Source organism: Pagrus pagrus (genome assembly GCF_965226575.1).
Source record: "Pagrus pagrus genome assembly, chromosome: 8".
In the NCBI taxonomy this organism is placed as follows: Eukaryota; Metazoa; Chordata; class Actinopteri; order Spariformes; family Sparidae; genus Pagrus; species Pagrus pagrus.
Genome location: NC_140192.1, coordinates 3,319,826 through 3,341,730, shown reverse-complemented (window position 1 = coordinate 3,341,730; position 21,905 = coordinate 3,319,826). Strand labels below are relative to the sequence as shown.

Sequence of the window (21,905 nt, the reverse complement as noted above, 5' to 3'; positions counted from 1 at the left end):
CACAATCAGTCTCACACAAAATCAAACTACAAACATGTCTTCACAGAAAAACAAAAAAAGGGAACCTAGAGAGATTATCCTGAAGTTTCCCCCACCACATCACAAGTCATAAACACAGGAGAGAAAATAATTTAGACCAGACTCAGGAAATGGATCACCATTTTCTCATGAAAAAACTGTTTCACACATGAAAACAAACATGTTTCTCCCGATTTGGAGAAAACAACATCTCCAACACCGAGAGGTAGTTCAGAGTAATCTGTGGCGCTGCAGTAGCACCTGATGATCCCAGACCCCACCCTGAAATAAACAGCAGCCTTGCAGTGTTTCAAACACATTATGAAATCAAGATCTTTTTATTTTTGTATTGCCTTTTTACAACCGTGTCACTGACATAAGAAGGATTTCATTAAGATGTTGCTATCGCCCCGTACAACGCTCACACACAAAGTCCAAATAAAAGTTCAACACTGGGGGGAGTCGTTTCATTAAAGCAGCATATTCAATGCTTAAATCATTTTGGTAAAATAAGTAGCAAAACACTGAAACACCAAAACAGAATTGGCCTTATGTAGTTCATTACAGGAGAATAACCTGCACACTGCGAGGTAAAATAAAATAAAACAAAAAAGGTTATAAATTGGGCTTAAAGGCCGCAACAATGATGCAAAGGGAGAAAGAAAAAAAGGATTTTATTTGGGGATAAATGAGAAAACACTACCCATCTCACCACCGTCCATGAAGGGCAACGTTGGCATGTGTCGTGAGTGTGTCTGGGGTCGTACAGCGGGGATCTACAGAGATTGTTTCACAGATCAGTCCTGCTCCATCACGTTAGGATGGTATCGTCTATCTCTTCGTTGGAGTCTGGCAGGCTGGCGATTTTCTTCAAGGACCTGCGGTGACACTCTGACAGCAGGTCGTTACTTGCAGAGTCAAGAATGGCAGTAAGACCCTGAAACGTGGAAAGAGCAAAAAAAAGAGGAATGAGAAAATAGTCCTCAGTCGTATTTATGTTACATACGTGTATGAATAGTCATCGAGAGCCTGTCGTCTGACCTGCATGGTTTCCTCTCCCTGGCGGAGCTGCAGCAGGTTGACGATGGTGTATTCGCTCTGAGACCTGACGCTGGTGTTCTTGTCCTTGGTGTTATCCAGCAGACCCTTCAGGAGGGGCTTGATGAGGGCGACCTCCATGGGGGGCATCGCCGGGTCTTTGAACACCCACCACAACACCCGCTCCGACACCAGTCTGATGTCGCTCGACTGATTCTGAAGACACTGCGAGGTCACAGAGACAAGGAGACGTCACGACACGAAACCTTCTGTTGAAGCAGGTCCTGTCATGGCCTCGTATCTTCACTTGCGTCTACATTGTGTCTCAATTACTACTGGACTTGATATTTGAATGAGAGGGTGGAGCTGGGGAGGATATCCTGATTGGATCTGACTGAGACACGCCGTGGTAGCGACACCCTGCTGTGTCTTTTAATTCACTCTTAATTGGACAATAATGTACATAGTGGACATCATGCTGTGATGAAGAAGACTTGGAACTATCCATGAAGACCAGAACCTCATTAGGAAACTGTTTACTGAGGTAATAAATCAACTGAGAAGTAGGGGCATCTTTTTAAAACCAACGGTGTCGCCCCCTGCTGGCCATTAGGAAGAATGCAAGTTTAAGGCCCATCCGCCTTGGTTTCACGCTTCAGACCCGGAAGCCCGGCCCATTTTTTTGTGGAGTGAATAATATGAACACAACATTTACATAGTGACACATTTCACACTGTAATTTCACCCGTTGTTAATATGAAAAAAAAATCATTAGTGCAGCTTTAATATATGTTTGAGTCAGAACAGGAACAGGCTCCCGCTGCAGAAAGTCAGATAAGAAACTCGATAAGTCAGAAACGATTATAGAAAATGACTGAATGTTGATATCGTACTCTACATGATGTCATACAGACGACAAAGCCAGAGCCAATAGTGTGAAGAACATTTAAGTACTTAATGACGCTCACTTCCTTACTTGGAAAAGCAAAGTAAACAGAGCTCGTCAGTTGGATCAAACGGTTCCTGCTTTACCTTGACTAACTGTGTGACCATTCGCTGGGAAACACTGAGTCCCTCAGTTCTGAGCTGATGCCTCATCAGGAATCCCATCCCTCTGATCCCGCTGGTGGCGATAGGAATCTGGAAGAGGAAGACCACGATCACTATATGTATATTTACTGAAACACATGAGGGCAGCAGGAGCGAATGCACAATGTAGGGGAACAGCAGAGGAGAGGGGACTGTAAGCTACGATAATTATATAAAATAATAATGTTTTGTACTTGTGCCATGTTGTAATGCTACATTTAAATGAGTAGTTTGACACTTTGGGACTATTTCTTGGCCTGGCACCTCCTATGGTAAACAACCAACCACAACCACACCTTGAGAACGTGCCTACTGTATTTCCCGGTGATATCAAACGGTTTTGATGTGATGTTATTAACAGCCATGTGCATCGGCTCATGAGGAACATGAGATATATATTGTCAGAAGGACAGAGTGTCGCACAGCCTCTTCTCACCCTGTCAGCGGTGGCGTTGGTCAAAATTGTCTCTGTCACAGTTTCGCAGTAGTCCTTCCCACACAGCTTCTCAGGAGCTGATTTCACAGCTATGGCCAGAGCCAAGCTACGACCATGACGCACCATCCAGTCAACACCAGACACGTCCGCTAAAAACATAAAAGATTACCTCATTGGTTGGACATCTATCATGAGAACTGTTAGTATAAACATATTGATAAGATGGATAAGTTAACTGTTGTAATAAACAGAAACTGGGGACATTAAAACAGACATTACACACATTATGCGATCGTGTGATGATTACTTTGCATATAAACACTAACCCAAGACATGCTGAAGTAACACGCTCTTCAGCTCCTCCTCCGACAGAAAGGCACACAGCTCGCCAACGCAGCCGGCTGACGCCATACGCGTTGCATCCTATGTGCGTGCACAGACAGACAGACACAGACAGGTTGAGAGTCATTTTATTCTCGAGCTGACATGGTGGCTGAAAAACCACCTTATGAGAAAACCACATCCTCTCTGCCTGACTTCCGTTTTTCTACTGTGATCACAGAGGAAACCGCTGAACGACTCTCTGTGAATCAGCCGTCTATGTTTCTACTGTATTTCATAGATAATCACTTTATTTATTCAGCAGCTTTTTACTGGCCCCGGGGTGGAAAAACAAGGCGTGTTACCACAGATTAAAAGAAATCTTTTCAGCTCTAGTTGCTGCTGTAAGGCATCTACTCCTCCTGCCATACCTCGTCATGTCCCAGCATGCCTAGCAATGTGGTGGTGATGTTCTTGCGGATGGCTGGGTCCACCTTTGACCCGGCCCCCTGGATGACAAACCTTAAGGCTTGGAGCATAGTTTCCCTGTGAGAGGGGTACAAAGCACAGCACAAGCATGAGAATGAGGTCTGTGTACACTGAAATTAACAACTTTTATAAGATTATATCTCAAAACAAACAAAACAAACAAACAAAACAAAAACAGAAGCCTGTCTCTTTAGTTTGTGACCACTTCTACCATGTAGGGGATAGAGCCTGGCTTAAATTAGATGTTTGAAGCAGATACCAATATTGATATTCAGAGTTTGAAAATCTCTCAAATATAAAAATGATATTGGTTGATATAAATATATATTTTTACATTAATAAAGAACACAAACAAACATTTTTGATACCTTTGATTCGGTTTCTAAAGAATTGTGACCAGAAACTGAGAAAAACAACTCACAGTTGAAAAACAAACTTGGTAGCGCCCTCTGGTGGACAAACTATTAAATGGCAGCATTGTTTTTAAATGACCGATCTGTCTAATCACATGATATCATATAAAGTCAAATCACACAAATTATTCTTAATTAATTATTCATGTGTGTTTCCTCTCAGATTGCTTCATTGGAAGGATCTGCAGAGGTGAACATGTGCAATGTTTCTGAAATGTGGGTTGAATTGCTTCCATGATTCTCAGCAAAATGAATTTTTTTAATTTTAATTTAGTTATAATTTTCTGCACATCAGTGGAAATGATCTTTTAATGAGTAGGTTTTTATTTCTCCTTCATTAAAACTGCAATCACGCCCTGAAGCAAATTGTGGTTACAAATTGTCAAATTACAATTCAACAGTAACTCGACAACAACAACAATCATCCAAACACAGATTCAGAATGTGATTTATTATGTGTTGTGTATCTGGAACAGCCAAAACTGATCTATTTAGTCTGGCTTTTATGTTTATACTGTTATTGTTATTATTATTATTATACTAACATTTATTTTCTTTTTACATCAACGTTTATGTGCAATATTTTATTTGATCTTTATTTTTATTGCATGTTTATTCAATCAATTGTAAAGCATTTTAAAAGGCATTTTGATTTGTTTGAAAGGTGCTTTATGTAAATAAAGTTTGATTGATTGATGGGGATCTGTGATATTAAAAGCTACAGCGATGTGTTCATAGTATCTTCTAACTACAGATGTCAGTATTACTCCGCTCACCTGACTCCGGAGTCCTCAGCGTTGCGGATGGCAGCGAGCTGCTCAGTGAAAAGTGGGTCCACTTTGGTGTGGATGGAAACCAGTTGGCCCAGAGCCTCAGCAGCCCTGAGCCGCACCGCACGGCTCGAGTCCTGCAGGGCCTTCAGGAAGGTGGTCTGCAGCTGAGGCAGGAAGGGCTTCAGGGCAATGCCCACCTGGAGGAGAGAGCCACACATTGAGCCTCCTGATTGATCAATTAATTCATCTGCGGAGATAAATCAGTGTTTGACTGTTTTTAGCCTTTTACACGTCTAATGGGGAGAAACAAGTGCAGACCTTTGCCAGCAGCAAGGTCAGAGTCTCCAGCAGAGCCGTCTTCACCGTCCAGGCAAAGCGGTCACCCAGGATACGAATGAGCGGTCCAGTGATGTTGATGACAGACGGCCGCAGAGCCTCGGGCGAGGTCAGTTTGATGACCCCTCCTAATGCTTTAGCTGCCTCCTCTTTCTGCTCGGGGCTACCAGTGAGGACCCCTTCTCTCAGGACAGGCAGGATACAGGTCACACCCTGATGAATATGGTTGAAACGAACAGTTATTTTCATTTCTGATTAATCTGTCCATTAATATGTGTTGATCAAGAGTAGAAGAGAGTGTTGAGCAGACAACTGTAGAAGCTCCTATGTGATTGGTCACTGGTGCAGTGTCAGAGCAAACATATAATCCTCTTGCTGCTACCACCATGCTGTAATAAGGTCCCGACCTTCACTCCTTACCTTCTTGGGCAGACAGAATCCAGGCAGGTGTTGGCCCCGAACATCTGCAGCTGCTGATCTAATGTCTCGATGCAGGTCATCAATCAGAGCCAGCTGGCTGCTCGCATCCAGTTTCTATACAAGAGAAATACCAAAAGTTATTTTCTGTTTCATTTAGAAATAATCAAAGCACTGATCCGTTTTGGTCAAAATGTCTCTGTGTTAACACACCTTGGTAATGGAGTTGATGGTGTCCCAGCTCTGAGCCAGGACCTCTGGGTTGGAGTCATTGAGGAGGCGGATGAGGCCTGACAGCAGGGTGCGAGTGTGAGCGCTGTAGTCCAGGCGGGTGCGGGCGAAGTAACCGTTGAGGATGGTGACAGCAGCCTGTCTGAGGCCGGAGTCGGCGCCACGCGTGGACTCCAGCAGGTCATCGATGATGATCCGCTGGCCCACTTCATCTTCCACTGAGAGGATCACTGTTTGACAGCTGCACAGCTCCTGAAGCGAAGCGAACACACGGGGTTACTCTTTGTTTTTTATGAAGAAGGGTCAAACACAAGAGCGGCCGTGGGTATTTGAGCTTGTGAATGCTGGTTTCACCTGTGCTTCATCCTCTGTTCCCAGCTTTCCTTTGAGGGAGGAGAGCAGGGCGGGCAGGATGACCCCTAGGTGGCGTGTCAGAGCGTCTCCAGCCACAGCGGACAGGAAGGCCAGCACACGGGTGTTCACAGGAGGAGCAGTCAGCTGGTAGGATCAGAGAGGACATTCACTTTAGTCAGAGACAGCCAGTCACAATAACAAGGGGTACAGAAAAAAGGAGAACTCAGCTGGGACTCTTTACCTTTGGAACCAAGTAAGGCAACACAGATCGACTCTTCACCGCCATGACCTGCTTCAGGCCGTCCAAAGCAAACTCGGCTGTGTCCTCGTCATCCTGAGAAAAGACAGTCAGCGTATTAAAAGCCAGACTGAAAACGTTTGAATGCTTTCCGACCAGTGTTTGTCTCCTCGTCCCCTCACCAGCTGTTTGAGCAGGGTAGGCAGGATGTCGTCCAGCGCCTGGTGACCGATGGTTGCATGAAGCTGCTCGAAGGTTTTGGCTGCAGCTTCTCTGACCTCCTCCAGAGGGTCACAGAGAGCCTTCCTCACTGTGGGGACCAGCGACTCAGAGAAGACGAGCACCTACAGTACAAACACCTTCAGGTTAGTAAAGTTTAATAATGCAATTCACAGACTCCTGGTCTAAATGAACCTGTTCGTCAAGACGATACACCTCTTCACATTTTGGTATTTTTGGTATTTTGCCTTTACTGGACAGAGACAGTAGAGACAGACTCACTGCGTCTTTGCTGGTGGACTTCATGATCTCACTGAGACCGATGCAGACTCCCTGCCTCTCGTCGCTCTTGTCGGAGCGCAGTCCCTCCTCCAGGATGGGAATAATCTCAGGGAGGATCTTCTCTCCCAGCTTCCTCACCAGATCACCCAGCGTGCGAGCTGCGATCTAAAACCACACCGACACACAGCGGGTGTTTTCACAGTGACAGGAAAAAACAAACAGTGCTGCCAGTCGCCAACCAGGGAAAATAAAAACAGAGTGGGTTTACAAAGCTAACAGGAGTAATACCGTTCTCTTGTCAGGGCAGGTGGAAGCCAGGAAGCCCAGCAGCAGAGTGAAGAGGGTCGGGAGGATCTCTCGAAGAGTTCTGGGGGTGTTGGACACCACAATCTTCCACACATGGAGGGAAGCCTGTCGCACCACCAGCTGAGTGTCTGAACGGCCCATGTACAGGCCGGAGAGGACGCGGTTACGCCGCTCAGCTCCAAGAGCTCCAATGATAGCCTGGGAGAGAAAAGGTCGAAGGTCAGCAATAATAAAGATATAAGAGAAAGACAACTTTAACTCCATTTTATTAATTAGAGGATTTTTGTTGTAGAAAAGAAATGTATTCATACTTTATTGGACTGAGCTGTTCCAAAGTTGTCGTCCTCAGAAGCTGTTTCTGTCGTCATCTTTCCAGTCACTCCAGAGATGTGGAACAACAGGTCTCCAAGCAGCTGCACCGAGCTGAACCTGCAACCAACAACGACACACAACTCGTCAATACAAGAGTGACATTTCATCAATCATTAATGTGTTACTGTGCGTTTAAATCTGACCTGATTCTCCACAGGTCATCAAACAGGCCCTGCTCCAGCTCAGGCAGCAGCAGTGCGATGGCGGTCTCAGCGTACATGCTGATGATTCGCTGGCCGGCTCGCAGTGCTGTGTCTCTCACGTATTCGTTCTCATCGGCCAGAGCCTGTGATGGGAAACACAGAGAGAGGAGGATTGAGATTATCTCAATTAGAAAATCTGGGACAAATACCTGCTTATGTGTGTTTAAAATCACAGCAAAAATAAAACATTCTGGTCCTAACGATACCTTGAGGATGCAGGGGATGATGGGCCCAACGTAGGGAGTAAACCTGTCTCCAAAGGTGAGGGGCAGGTAGATGAACATCATGATGTAGCCATCTCTGACGTGGGACGCGATATCGATCTTGCTGGCTGTTTGCACCACATCTGGCATCAGCTTGTCCAGCTTCTCCACTCCGAGTCCGGCCATGACCTCAGCCAGACCTGAAGACACCAACGCACAAGTCGTTCAGTGAGTGATAGAAAGAGCAAAACAGAAACAACACAGCGACAGAGTGTAGAAGAAGTGACCTTGTGCGGCTCCAGAGCGATCCACAGAGCTCTGCTCGGAGGCCAGAGTCTCCATGAGCCACGGCAGCAAGTCGTCAAAGCAAGATTCACCCATCCCCTTCACCATGGCGCCCAGGGCTTTGGCTGAGACTGTACGAACCTGGAGAGGAGATGAACAACAGTTGCAGCTTCAATGTCACACACCCACAGGGCAAAAAATAATGTAGTACTGCTTCTATTACTAAACACACCTCAGGCACCGGGTCCAACAGAGAGGCCTTCAGTCCAGGAATAACACTCGGCAGGTAGGGGGACAGGTCCTATAAACAACGACACGTATATCACACCATAAACAAAACATAACGGCTATTTACAGGTTTGATTTTGTTTGTAGTTCACTCTAATAATTGAGTTAATGCTGTGTACCTTCTGGTCAGTCAGGGAGTACATGTTGCCGATGATCTGAGCAGCCATCTTGCGAGTGTCGGTGGAGCGGTCCTGGAAGGCTCTCTGGACGATGGGCATGATGAGGGCCAGGGAGGGGGCGTCGATGAAGTGGACAAACTTGGTGTCGAGCAGCGTCTGCAGGCACGTCTGGGTCCTCCTGGACGGATCGGTGAGAGCGTCCAGCAGGATGGGGGTGATGGCTGAGAGAGGAACAACAACATCACCATCACAATGTGTAAACTTGCATATCCTTCAGCACAAGCAATTACAAGTCCCCATCACTGATATGATACGTTCTGATGTGAAGTCACTTAGGAGTCTCTTACCCAGGATTTCGGGGTTGCGGATGACCGAGCCGATCAGCCGGAGTGCCTGCTGGCCGGCCTTCTGCACCTTCACATGGGAGTCAGTCAGCACCTCGGTCAGCTTTGGGACGATGCTGGGCAAGCAGGACGACAACTGTTTGGGTGCACAGAACGCCATGGCACCGAGCAACTCCACCGAGCCTGGAGGAATGTGGGGAGGTCACAAAGAGGTACCGTTTGATTGTGAAACTTAAACTTAACCATTGTCATCATAGTTGTGTACAATCGGGTCATGATTATTAGGATCTCCTGGGGGTCCTGTGCATCGAAAGGCTCCTCACCGGCTTTAGTTCTCCACGACTCCTCCTCCAGGGCCACCAGCAGGGAGGGAAGAACCAGCTTAACCCCGTGGGCGCTCAGGTTCCTCATCACAGCCTTGGCACAGTCATCTGCAGCCTGGTGGAAGAGACGGCAGGGGGTAAAAACTTAATTCTACTAATTCAAGGACTGATCGAGGATAGAAATGATTCAACAGTTTCACAGATCAGGTGTTAAGCCCACACTTGATGGTGCAGAGAGACGTCTTATAATTTACAGCAGGACATTTTGATGCAACATTTATGCAACAATACGCCAGTGGACTGAGGTATATGATCTACCTGCTCACCTCTCTGACATACTGGTTTCCGTCTCCAAAGCAGAGCAGGAGATGTGGCAGCACGTGGACCACGTACGGCTCAAACAGCTTCCCCAACATATTGCACAGCATCTCGAAGGCAAACAGCGCTCCTGAACAGAGACAAACATCTGGTCAATGCTTTCTTACCTGACGATACCAAAAATACTTCTTGTTGCTGAGGTATGTGAGATGTTGGCTTCTGTAGATACAATGAAGAAGACGTATTTCGACATACATAATATCTGCATCAACAGGTGTAAGTCAATACTAATACCGACCTTCCCTGCGTCTGAAGTTCTTCTTGTCCTGGATGGCGTCGGTCAGCGTGGTCATGATGTCCTGTTGTTTGAGCGCCAGGATCCCGAGACCTTTGACCAGGCCCGCCAGTCCGTATGCTGCTCCCTTCCTCTCTGCGTACTTGTCGCTCTCCAGCAGCAGCTGCAGCAGGTTCCTTACAATCCCTGCAGCGTCCTCCTTGATGGCAGGGACTAAAGGAGGTAAACAGCTGGCCACAGACTCCTGGACCTGATGAGGGATGACAAACCACGTGAGATAATGTGGTGAACTGTTCAATTCTGTCCAAAGAGAGGGCTGAATGAGGTGGGATTTGAAGTCAGATAAGTTGCTTACCTGCTGTGAGGGTGTAGAGAGTGCAGTGATGAGCTTGGCCACGATGGGTTTGACCTTTGGGTCATTTTTGTCCAGATGTTTGGCCAAGGAGCCCATGAGAATAACCACACTCTGACGGACAGAGTCGTAGCTGGCATCCTGGGGGGCGTTCTTCAGAAACTCCTCGAACACCGGCAGCAGGGAGCTCACATTGTCCTGTCACACAAAGCAGGTACTTAACAATGCAGTGCAAGATATAAATGGTCATATAGTACATAAGAAAGAATAGGAGCAAACGTTACCTTTCCGTGCGTGTTGAGCGCAGCGAGGGCGGCGTCCAGCATGCAGCGCCGCACCTCAGTGTGGCGGTCGTTAAGAGCGTCGGGAACAAAGAAGAGGAAGAGAGGGGTGACCTGAGATTCCTCCAGGTACTGGGACAGCTTGTTCAGAGCCAGAGCAATACCACACCTGACAAAGAAGTGTGAAAGAGCTCAGTGCAAAGGAACATCTCACACTTTATGGTCTCTAGTCCTCTCCGTCTGGACTGTCTCAAAATAACACAGATAAAAGTAGACAAGCTCCTTCCTGCGTTTTTCTGTCGTCAGCACTAAAAAAATTTTGGCATCTTATCTCCTCCTGCTGGAGCTCATCCAAATATTTCTGCCTTGAACAATAGCAGGCTAGAGTCGACATTATGGTGGTTAATTGTGCGATCATTAGCTTAGGCCCCTGGGACACACTGATTTTCTACTTTTACTCTGACATGAAAACATTTTAATGAAGCTGGTGTTTCTCATCTTTGCAAACAAACACTGAGGTGTACCTGGCTTCCCATTGGTCAGGTGGAGCTTCAGAGATGACTCTGCCCAGAGCATCTAGCACAGGAGGTGGTCTCTGAAAAAATAATAAATACAAAACTATCAGCCTTTTGTTTCTCAGATTAAATTCATCCACCAGTGGTAGTAAAGCCAGAAGAGTGATATTGTGATGTGGCCGGGGTGCAGGGCCTCACATAGAGTTTCTGGTGATAGAGCTCAGTGAGCTGGCCGAGCACGGTGGCAGACTGGTCTCTGTATTCGGACACAGCACTTGACAGAGCTTCGGCGCTGGCGGATCGGACGGCCTCCTCGTGGTGGGTGACGTCTCCGATCAGCAGGGAGCAGAGCTCAGGGACCAACTCCAGACCCAGAGACTCCCAGAGTCTGAGGGAAGAGGACAAGGAAAGAAGTTAGTTCAACTGTTGAATTAACGGCTCTCACAGTTTATACTCTGAGTCACAGTGCAAAAATGTAACTGTGCAGGAAAAAAACATCTTTTAAATGACATTTATGAAACACAGCACAGTTATAATTTCCATTATTCAAATAGTGGATTTGGAAAACGTGTTTCTGGAAAATGAAGACATTCAAGTAGGTGCCAAGTAGTTTTAGTGCAGAATGAGCAACCGGCTATTCGAGGAAAAGAGCGAGACCACCCCATACTACGTACTTTTCAGCCAAGGCTCGGCCCTCCTCTTCAACATCAAACCTGGCAACCCAAAGCCTTCGCAGCAGACTCAACCCGCTTGCCTCTGTGCTGTCTGTGGGCAGGGCAAACTCCATCTCCAACAACCCCTGAGCGCAGACAAAATGAGTGTTAACAGCATGTCTAAAAGAAATACACAATAATATAACCTATATAACTTGTCAGCTACAAGAAACACCTGTTTACTTTACCGTGGGATGGACCATTCAACAAACATCAAAATGAACTGAAGCTCACCCTGAGGGCAGCGTCCCGCACAGAGAAGCAGGGTGAGAGGAGAGCTTCGAGCAGGACGTCGATCTCCGGCTGCTCTGCCACAGCGCAGCCCTCTCCTCCTCCAGCACTGGCGCACAGGGCTGTCAGGCACTGAGCTGCTAACACCTGAAACATGAAGACAGGACTGTTGCTTAGCTCTGTGATGTTTCACACTCTATGTGACTATATCTGCATGCTTCAACAGGACACAGAACAAGGGTAAGAGAGAAAAAACTCATCACAGCAGATGAGTCGCATGCAGTAAATACAGACAATAAACAAAGACAGCACTAGAAAATGCATGTATATAAACCTATGTATACAAAGGGCTGGATGATGTGGCCTGAAAATAATATCGGGACATTTTTTGGCTTCATCCAGATACAAAATATAAATCTCACCATTTCCTCAAAAGCATAAATGCTGGGACTAGGTAACAAATACAGCCTCATATCACAATAATGATAATAGCATCGATAAACTGTTCAGGCCTTTGATTACCTGCAGTCTCGGGGTGGCTGTGGAAATGACTCTCGTCAGCAGTAGCAGCATGGTGACACGTGGAAGCAGCTCGGGGCCGGTCTGAGGCAAGAAAACACAGCAGTCAGTACAGAAATCCATTTAACTACAAATCACATGGTCATCGTGTCACATAAAGCTTTTTTTAATTCACGGTGCTGTTCACTTTTACAGACTAATGGTTTTGCTTGAAGCTACAGAAAAGTGACAGCTGTGTAGATGCCTCGTTAGTAAATAAATGGCGATGGTCGTCTACACTGATGTTTTTTCATTTTCCCCACATAAATGAGTTCTCGTTCTCACCATCTACCTGTGCAGGTCGAAGACAAAATAAAATGATGTTTACCTCGTCTATAAAAACGTCATCGCTTTCTGTTTCGGCCCGGAGCTGGGAGTGTTCTGTGACGACTTGCAAGGCTCTGGTCATCAGGTTCTCCGTCTCCTCCGTGCTGCCTGAAGACTCCCGGAGCATCGCGTTGAGGAGAGGGAAGCAGAAGGAGAAAGCGGGAGCAGACAGCGGAGCCACATCTGAGGACAAACACACCGTACATTAACATGTGAGCAGCTGGTTTATGTTAGCACGTCTGTTATTTCAGCTGGTTCTGGGGTTTACAGTGTAACTTTCTCTTGACTGTACTCACCAGCAGTCTTGGCCTCTCTCTGCGGGACAGTGTGGTTGTGCAGCAGCAGTACAGTGCGCTGAGCTGCTGTGTCCAGATCCTCCTGTCCCCAGGCCTCGTCCAGATCGCATTCTGGCTTCAGCAGCCGCAGAGTCACGTGTCCAACGAGCACAGCTAGAAGGGAGGGAAAGGCAACATTTAATCAAGATGCTTAAGCTGCGTCTGTCGATAAAATACAGCATGAAGACGAGATGCGTACCAAGATGGTGAAGGTGTTTGGGCATGAGGCACACTCCGATGTCCAAGAAGACCTGGTGGATGCGTGGAGCAGCCAGAGGGGACTGTAGCAGTGGGATTAGGACCTGGAGGACAGGGGGGAGCTCCTGGGTGATCTGAGCTGGTCCCTCTATCATAACAGCTTCCAGCAGACCCATGGCGCTCTGCAGCTCCACATCCAGCTGATGACAACAAAAAGTACACCACAGCTCAATACAGAGAAGTCAAGGCTGTCACGCTTCAGGCGCTCAGTTTTAGGGAATTAATCTGGATGACATGGCTTCATACCCCTCGAAGTCTCTTGCGAATAGCCGCCTCCTTTTCCAGCTGCATTTGCATCATTTCCTTCTGTTTGCTCGTCAGCTGAAGTTCCTCTTTGATGCCTTTTTTCCTCTTTATCTCCTGCAAGTTTAAAGAAAACTCAACATATGTCCCAGACATCCACGCCACCAAAAATACACCAGTGGTAGTACGAGCACTTTACCTCCTGTAACTCCAACTCAATGATCTGTTCCTTGTAGGAGTAGGCCTTGTTCTCTCTCTTCATGTTGACTTTCTTGGTGCTTTCCTTCTGGGCACTGCAGCGCACGTGGATGCAGAAAACAAAAGTAAAGAAATGCCAAATAGACAGTACAGAGAGTTCTGGTGATGTCAGCAGTTCACAGCTGTAGCAGAGGCTGTGCATTACCTCTGGATGATGCTGTTGTCGTACAGTTCTCCGTCGGGTATCAGCATGATGGCATACTCTTCCTTGGTGACGTGGCATAAAGCAGGTCGGGAAAGCGCCTCGGTGACGTGACTGATGACACGCGGTAACAGCTTGTTAGGGGAGAGGCTGGAGAGAGCACCGACTGCATTCTTCACAGCCTGAGGAGGAAAATGGGACAATTTAACATCCTGGTAGCATAAAACATATACATGTCCTGACGGAAATGTCCTCTGAAGGAAATGCCAGGTGCAAAACAAACAAGCCAAAAGTGAAAAACAGGATTTATATAAATATTTATTGACTTAATTATGGAAATGCAACTGACTAACGCTGTTTTAACTACTCTAGTTGTTATTTTTAAATTAAAAGTAAAAGATATGTTACCGGCATGAACAGAAATCTTGATATGAGATAACAAAAATGCAATAAGTGTTTGTGAACAGAGTGAATATGGACTGATGTTAGATTCCCTGCCTGAATTATTATCCCAGTCCACCCCTGACCCTCACATTTTATTACTATTATTATCATTACAGCGAAAGCACTGACAGTTCAGTTACACATTGGGTTGAGTCCAGTCCTGTCTGGTCTAACAATAAGCACTGAATGGCAGAGTGGGCAAAACAACAGTAGTCTGCCTACAACATGCAGGGTAATCTCCTGACTATTATTCAAACCCATCAGCTCATCCACGCCCAAACAAAGAGGTGTGTGATGATTTCAGACCTGATTGTCAGTGTTGACCTCCAGCAGATGTGGCAGAACAGCCTCCAGATTGTTTTCTATAAATTCTTTGGCTTTTATTTTCATGGAGAGGAGCAGAACGGGCCAGAGGCCACGGCGAGCTGCAACTGTAAGAGATGGAGCAGATGAGATGTCAAATATGTGACGGGGCTCCAACGCGACTGTCCAAACAAACCTGTTTTAATTAAATACAAAAACCCCACAACAGTTAATATGTGGTTCAGTTCTGGAGAGCATCTCAGCCTCTTACCGACGGATGGATGATGGCTGACTATGAGGGTCTCCATGGCCAAATTCTCTGCTTCTGCCGGGTCACCCCATTGGCTGGCAGCAGAGCAAACAACACACAGCGCTTCGAGCAGGGCACGAGGAGGAATGTAGCTGCGACCCGCCTCGCTGAGCTCTCCAGATTCTGATGCCAGGACATCCTGGGGCAAAACCTAAAAGTTCACAGCCAACAGTCAGTAACTAAAAAAACAAACTTGCTCTTATTAAACGGTTGAGCTGCAGCAGTCAGCTGATTCAATCAATGATCCACAGCCGACTTGTAGCTCTATGATGAATATTCATTCTGTACTTTGTGTTTGTTGATGACCACGCGGAGTTCTCCCAAAAGGCCGTGGGCGAGACTGGAGCCGCCCAGAGAGGAGAGCAGCTTCCTGACTGTCTGCTGCGCTCGCTTCCTCACACGCCAGCTGCGACTGAGCAGAACTGCAACCGTGGCGTGATGATACATCCTACACAACAGTTACAAAAGGGAAAAATGAACCGGGGGTACAAGCACTACAGGATCTAGGTATATGTTGCCATATGCATTGTTTAACTTGACTTTAGGACAGTTTCTCTGCATGTCAACAGAGGGAAGACTCACTGTGACTTGCTGGTGTTGAGCCTGTGAGCGTGGTCCAGGAAGAGCCTTTCACAGAGCTGCAACACTGTGAGCAGAGCTGGAGACCGAGAGACAAGGACATCAGTTCATGTCTTAATATTTAGAAAACATGAGTCAAAGGAAACACACTTAACACTTGCTTTATCACGCACACTGCATTGATTGATTGATTTAAAAAGGGTTTTGGTCAGAAAGACCTTCCTCAAACATTATAAGCTGTAACTTGGAAATGTCCTGAAAAAACAGGCTCAGTAGGATTCACACAAAGAAAGAAAACCTTGAAGTCAACACAGTAAAAATATCTACCTATGAAATAAAAACACTAAATCTGATATTACAGCCAGAGAACAGTGGAAAAAAGCTATTTTAAGAATTAAATGATGAAGTAACAACATCTTTGAAACGTATTTATGCGATGAGTATCAACACTTTCACATAAAATAATAATTAAAAAACTATTTGGATAATGTTGCCTTACTTTCCTCGTTGGCCTGGGAGAGGAACTTCTCTGTCGTGAAAAGCGGCTTCTTCTCATCTAAGATCAGGGTCCAGAAGCCAGAGAACTTGGCCTCTGCAGAGACACAAACGGTCATCATCACTTCCCTTCCTTAGAGTTCATCAACAGTCTCCAGAAGTTAGAAAAACCTGGTTAGCCTTACCTGGTTGTGTGTCCAGCAGCGTCAGTCGACTCAAAAGAACAGAAGCTGCTACGCCTTCTGCCAGCAGAGCATGCTGGGAGTTTTGTGCCAAAGCCTTCTCCACTGTTTGGAGGAGCAAAGGCACGAGGTCTGAGGCTTGGGCCAGAGTGTCGCCTAAAACCGGAGGAGAGGAGACAGCACAGGACTCAGGACTGAGTTCAATTCATGGATCTGTATATTCAACACATAGCGTAACATCTCCTTGTGTGACTGACCTCTGAAGGCCCCCAGCATGGTCTGAAGGTAGGCCTGTCGAACCAGAGAGGTGGACGTCTTCAGGGTGAAGGCTTTCTTCAACCAATCCAAAAGAGCAGTGGGAACTTCCACTGAGAGGCGGCTGCTCCACTGGGAGAGCACAGATACCGCATGCACCAGGGTGCCCTCGTGAACTAAATGAAACAGAAAGAAAGGTAGTGACGTTTCCAGCAACACTGCCCTTCAGATTGTATATAGGTGGAAGGGGAAGGAGAGGAAGAAAACAAAGAGCGATGATACCTTCTTGTTGTAAATAAGGGATGAACATCACAGCAACGGCAGAGCTGAGAGTCTGGCTGGAGGTTCCTGACACAGCGTGATGGCTACAGCTGGCAATCCCTGAAACAAAAAGAAAAATCCTCAGGTTGACAAAAAAATGACAATGAAATGAAACAGCTTATAATCACAGGTGTTTGCGATGCCTCTCACCTGACAACACACTCATCTTCTGAGCAACAACTGTGAGCTTTCCCTCTGAACCTGCAACCGCAACAGATACGATGTAAGTAATCAAACCAAACACAATTCAGATCACACTTTAGTCTAACGGGTGGTTAATTAGTTCACCTCCGAGGATCTTGAAGAGGTGTGTGACGATGTCCTGCACAGCAGAGGGATCACTGAACTGCTGAGCCAGGTTCTGCATGGCCTGGACCGCCTCCTCCATCAGCTGGGCATTGTTAGCCTTCAGCTGGCCTATAACACAGATCATACAAGTAATCATTCCCCTTACTGCCGTTGAGTGAATACTATATACTATAAACGTTCTGTTAGATGGATGCAAAAACCGAATGAATTGCGTATCCATTAAGGCCTTACTTGCGATGGCCTTTCCGATATCCATGGCATACTGACTGAGGTCAAGAGTTACAGCCGACAGCAGGCAGGAAATGGCTGCAAAGAGACCAGACAACGTTTTAATCCACTGTGCGAGAGCTGCCTGTGCACATGAGTATTTAATACCCAACACTAATAGCATCTTACTGTGAATGGCATTCTCCGGACTGCGAAGCATCGTCTTCTGCAGCGTGGGGAGAAGCAGCTCCTTGAACTCAGAGTGAGACACGTGACGCAGCAAGGAGCTACTTTTGTCCAAAATGTGCTGCTGTGGTTTCGTTTTGCTCATAAGGACTGATTTTATGTACAGGTCCAACAGGGCACTCTGGAAAAAATCAGTAGACATGAGGTTGATGATTGTAGTGTCAAATAAAGTCACCTGAGATTCTATGTCAGATAAAAAAGAAAACTTACCTTGTGCTTCTCTATTGTCTCTTTGTCTTTATGAGCAGTGCAGAAGTCTAAACAAATCCCCAGCATGGCCAGAGTGGTGGGGCTCTGGTCCAGACTCAACAGTGTGCTGATGTATTGATCCACCAGTCCAGGATTCTGTTAAAGACAATATGTATACTCTTATGCCCGTAGGATGGTGGCTGACCCAGTCTGATCCAAGGGTCTAAAGCCTAAAGCCTAAAGCAGTATTGATTAATGTTATATACTAATATTGTATCAATGTCTATAATTCTGTTATTGTGATGACCAGCAGGTTCACCAAAAAACAGTAGGTAATTGTTAGATCCTCTCCGTCAACAAAATCAACGTCAGTGAGTTCGATACGGTGCACTGTACTCACTTCTTCCCAGAGGTGACTGAGATTCTTCAGGCTTGATTTCTGAGCTGTGCTCCTCGCTCCACCCACCACCTGAGCCACAAGAAGGCTCTGAACCTCGACCTAACAAGACAAGGAAACAGACCACAAGGTGACACCGACATTCAAAATAAAAAGGAAAATCACTCCATGTAAATAGATCAAACAGATTTTCTTTTACTGACCATTTTCTTCCAGGTGGCTCCTTCTCTCTTCTCTGGGGCAGAAAACACACTGTGGACTAAAAGGCAGGTCCAAGACAAGCCGATGAAGGCAGCAGAGCCGGAGCTTGTACTGCAAATATAATAAAGTGGTCATGACAGGAGGAAGAGCACAACCAGGATCATACGCAACCAGAAACAGGTTCCTAAACAAATATGTTTATTTTTTATTTCCCAAAAGTTTACATACACTTCTCAAGAACATGTTTATCATGGCAGTCTTGAGTCAATAGTGCAACTATAAACTTGATACATAAAAATATATATATATAATTAAATATAATGTTCAGAGACGTACCTTTGCTCTCCACTTTTGCTGATGACGCCACTGTTCAGCAGGCAGTGGAGGAGGCTGGTCACCAGGATGTCGGGCTGACTGTCAGCCAGCTGGGCGATGACAGAGAGGAGCTCTCTGCGGGATGCAGCATCCCTGAGGAGTACACACAGCCATGTGAACACACGTTTATACACTCACATGGGTTTCTATGATTTTGTGCACTTATATAGTGTATATTTAAGCAATTTCAACAAAATCCATCGCGTAAAGAGCATTTTTTCTCACAACCTACCGATATCTGTGTGGGGTGAGACAGAAGAGCTTGCATAGACCTTTGATGGCAGGCTCTGGTAACTCTGTAGGGGTGATTTAGAGTATTAGTAAGTATTAGTGTTGATTATAGCGTCTACTTTAAACAAAGTGGGGAAACATAATTAACAACAACAACAAAAAGAAGAAATTGCTCACCTTTGCCCTTTATACATTGCCTCAGCTCTCCAAATATCTCCTTACGCTCCTTCACACTGGCTGTAGTTACGTTCACAGCAAATTTCTTCAGTGTATCTGAAACCTGGAGTAACAGTAACATTTAGTATAAGGACGGGTCTATGGAGTTACATTAGTCCAACCAATAGTCCAGGACCACAAGACATTCACTAACAATCGAGTGGGTCACGGCTGATTAGCAGAGAAGAAGCTGATTGATTTCCTGTCAATAAACAAAATCAACGGGAGCGACAAGTTTGTCAGTTTCTATTTGGGACCTTGATGTTCTGATTACGACTTCGGGATAGACCGATTATCTGCACCGGCCAATTATCAGGGCCAATATTCAGCATTTTGTAATTATCAATATCTGTGATTTTTCAGTCCCATCGCCGTTAAAAAACAAACTAATTTAAAAATGTGCTACTTTGGCTCTGATACAACATCCTCTCACACAGTGTCCCACCTACAACATTATCTGATTGGTAACACGTCACAATTAATAGCCTATAAACACTGAGTAATCTCAATCTGCAAAGTAACTAGTAACTTACTGCATTAAATAAATGTGGAGAGGAAGAATAATGTAGTAGAAAATGTAAACAATGTAAAGTACCTCAAATTGAACTGATGAACAGTTCTTGAGTCGACTGTATTTAAGATTATTTCATCACTGGTTGATTTTCATTTTTACAGCAGATGAATATCGATCCCAAATATTGTTTTTCAGTCTCCTTGATTTCTAATAATCGGTATCGGCCCTGATAATGATAACTTTGTCTGAAATTGCTCTGGGTGGGACTGAGATTAACTCAGAAGGATCAGATAAAAGGGGGAGATTTATTTGTGTAACTGCCCTTTATGCATTTAACTCTCAAAAAAAGCAAGGAGAGTAAAGGGCAGTGCACACTAAAGGTCTTATTTTTAAATCAACCAGCAAATCCATCGTGTCAGTATCTACTAATCTGACTAGAAGTCTGTATATTGGATTTATTCACAACATCAGTAAACTGATTTAAATGTACTTTTATGGAGGGCGTGGTTTAACTCCTCACCACACATGAAGGTTTGTCTGGCTGACTCAGACAAATTCAAGTTTATGACAGTAACTTTATCCCCTGGAGAGTTAGTTTTGAAGATAGCACCATCCTATTAAAGCTTCAGCTCGCTGCCACTGTGGACAGGAACCGGTCCTCAGTCAGAACAGGCTGGTCCCCGCTAGCTGCTGCAGCTCAGTCATGAAGTGACACACTGAGGCTACGTAGCACAAAGCTAACAGCCTGCTCGCTAGCTATCGTTGAATCCTACCCGTGTTTCTCGTTAGATACAACACATACATACAAATTATACTCCATCTACCACAAAGTTGGTCGCTAGTGTACTTGAATAGCTTCCTGTAAGTCGATAGTATACTATTAAAAACCAGCCACACAAACCTGCGTGTCCGCTGCCATCTTGCCGGTCCCGATGCAGGAAGGACTTGTTGATGCCACTTCCGGGTCAAAACCAAGTAACGTACGTCTTCACCCCCCGAAAAACTTTATTTATTTACAACAAAAAAACGTATTAAAAACAATTTCCATACAAAAAAACAAATAAAAATGTATTCCAACATAAAAACAAAAACAACAACAACAAAACAACAACAACACGTGAATAAGTGAGCGAGCTCCCATGATGCCCTGCCGCTCTCTGGTTACCCAGGCAACCAAAGGAATGAAACAAATCTAAACTGAAATGATCCATTGCAGCAAAACAATAATAATAATAATAATAATAACATATCATAATGAGCACAACATTACGTGCTGCCGCTTGTTTTCCCAAACAAACCCCATAAATCTGACAGTCCCTGAAGGGGGCCTCCTGTCTGCAGCTCTGTGATTGGTCTGAGCGTTCATACGTAAGCACGTAAAACGGCATGCGTAATGAGGAGTTCTAGCGAAAACGTTAGACTGAACTTTTTCTGCGTGTTGTCTAATAAAAAAATGACCGTTCAAGATATTTCAGCTGCACCTGAATTATAATTTAACATTTTTACTCATTCGGTTAAAGACTCATCAGCTTCTTAACGTTATTTTGTTTCGCTTGTGTGCTAAGCTAGTCCTGTTGGTGGTGGTACGTGAATGCACCACCAGCCAAGCCCACCACTTTTTGCCACAGTAGAAAAAGAAACTCAGCAATGTCAAACACCATAATGTTTATCAAAACAACAAGAACTAGTGTTTATCATCATGTTTGAATCAGTCTGGAACTATGTTTATCTCGTTTGTGCCATTAAACATAATGTCGTCAGATAGACACAGCTGTGTGTTGCTCCCCTCCTGTCTCCCCTCCCAGTGTTCACCAGACAATGAATGAAATTGAGTTTAAACAAGGTTTGCATTCATGTGTCAGACATAAACAATGATTCTGATGGAGGCATAGAATATGAATAATAGTTGCATGCTTTCCTTTTTCAGTAAATTATTGTGACTCCTGGTGTAAACCTCAATAAACTTAAGTTACACAAATTGAAAATGATTTATTAATTGCAAACTGCAGACACCAGCTGCTTTCTGGCAGTTCAGCCTTTTACCAGTTTATGGCTGTTTCACAGTGGGAATGATGGCACACGTGGACAAGCTGCAGTCAGTGTGTGTGATAAAGGGGCACCTAGACAATAAGATGCTTTTTAATATATACCGTTTCATCTCAGTTCATGTAAAATTTGTGAAATTTACACCCCAATGCTGTGAATAAA

The 21,905-nt window shown here is 45.3% G+C and overlaps 1 protein-coding gene across 1 annotated transcript; it reads right to left on the bottom strand.

The window, feature by feature from the left end:
- Positions 1 to 318: 318 nt before the first annotated feature.
- On the bottom strand, positions 319 to 20,697 carry gcn1 (GCN1 activator of EIF2AK4). The gene is made up of 57 exons (XM_084360980.1): positions 20,599 to 20,697; positions 19,145 to 19,247; positions 18,969 to 19,032; positions 18,698 to 18,829; positions 18,364 to 18,472; positions 18,164 to 18,262; positions 17,785 to 17,919; positions 17,518 to 17,695; positions 17,353 to 17,427; positions 17,101 to 17,229; positions 16,963 to 17,013; positions 16,774 to 16,872; positions 16,494 to 16,667; positions 16,240 to 16,392; positions 16,059 to 16,151; positions 15,563 to 15,638; positions 15,269 to 15,428; positions 14,942 to 15,131; positions 14,674 to 14,798; positions 13,927 to 14,105; positions 13,723 to 13,816; positions 13,527 to 13,640; positions 13,222 to 13,420; positions 12,984 to 13,136; positions 12,689 to 12,870; positions 12,325 to 12,405; positions 11,806 to 11,949; positions 11,533 to 11,657; positions 11,057 to 11,246; positions 10,868 to 10,938; positions 10,347 to 10,512; positions 10,066 to 10,260; positions 9,714 to 9,960; positions 9,424 to 9,545; positions 9,098 to 9,212; positions 8,778 to 8,957; positions 8,431 to 8,651; positions 8,256 to 8,324; positions 8,026 to 8,164; positions 7,742 to 7,938; positions 7,476 to 7,618; positions 7,272 to 7,389; positions 6,943 to 7,158; positions 6,655 to 6,819; positions 6,336 to 6,497; positions 6,157 to 6,249; positions 5,916 to 6,059; positions 5,544 to 5,813; positions 5,334 to 5,447; positions 4,896 to 5,126; positions 4,581 to 4,774; positions 3,334 to 3,448; positions 2,908 to 3,004; positions 2,582 to 2,730; positions 2,089 to 2,196; positions 1,060 to 1,281; positions 319 to 955 (listed from the first exon to the last, which is right to left on the bottom strand). Exons 1-57 carry the CDS (start codon positions 20,614 to 20,616, stop codon positions 830 to 832), a joined length of 8,013 nt encoding a protein of 2,670 aa, XP_084217106.1. The 5' UTR covers positions 20,617 to 20,697; the 3' UTR covers positions 319 to 829.
- Between the last annotated feature and the right edge of the window lie 1,208 nt (positions 20,698 to 21,905).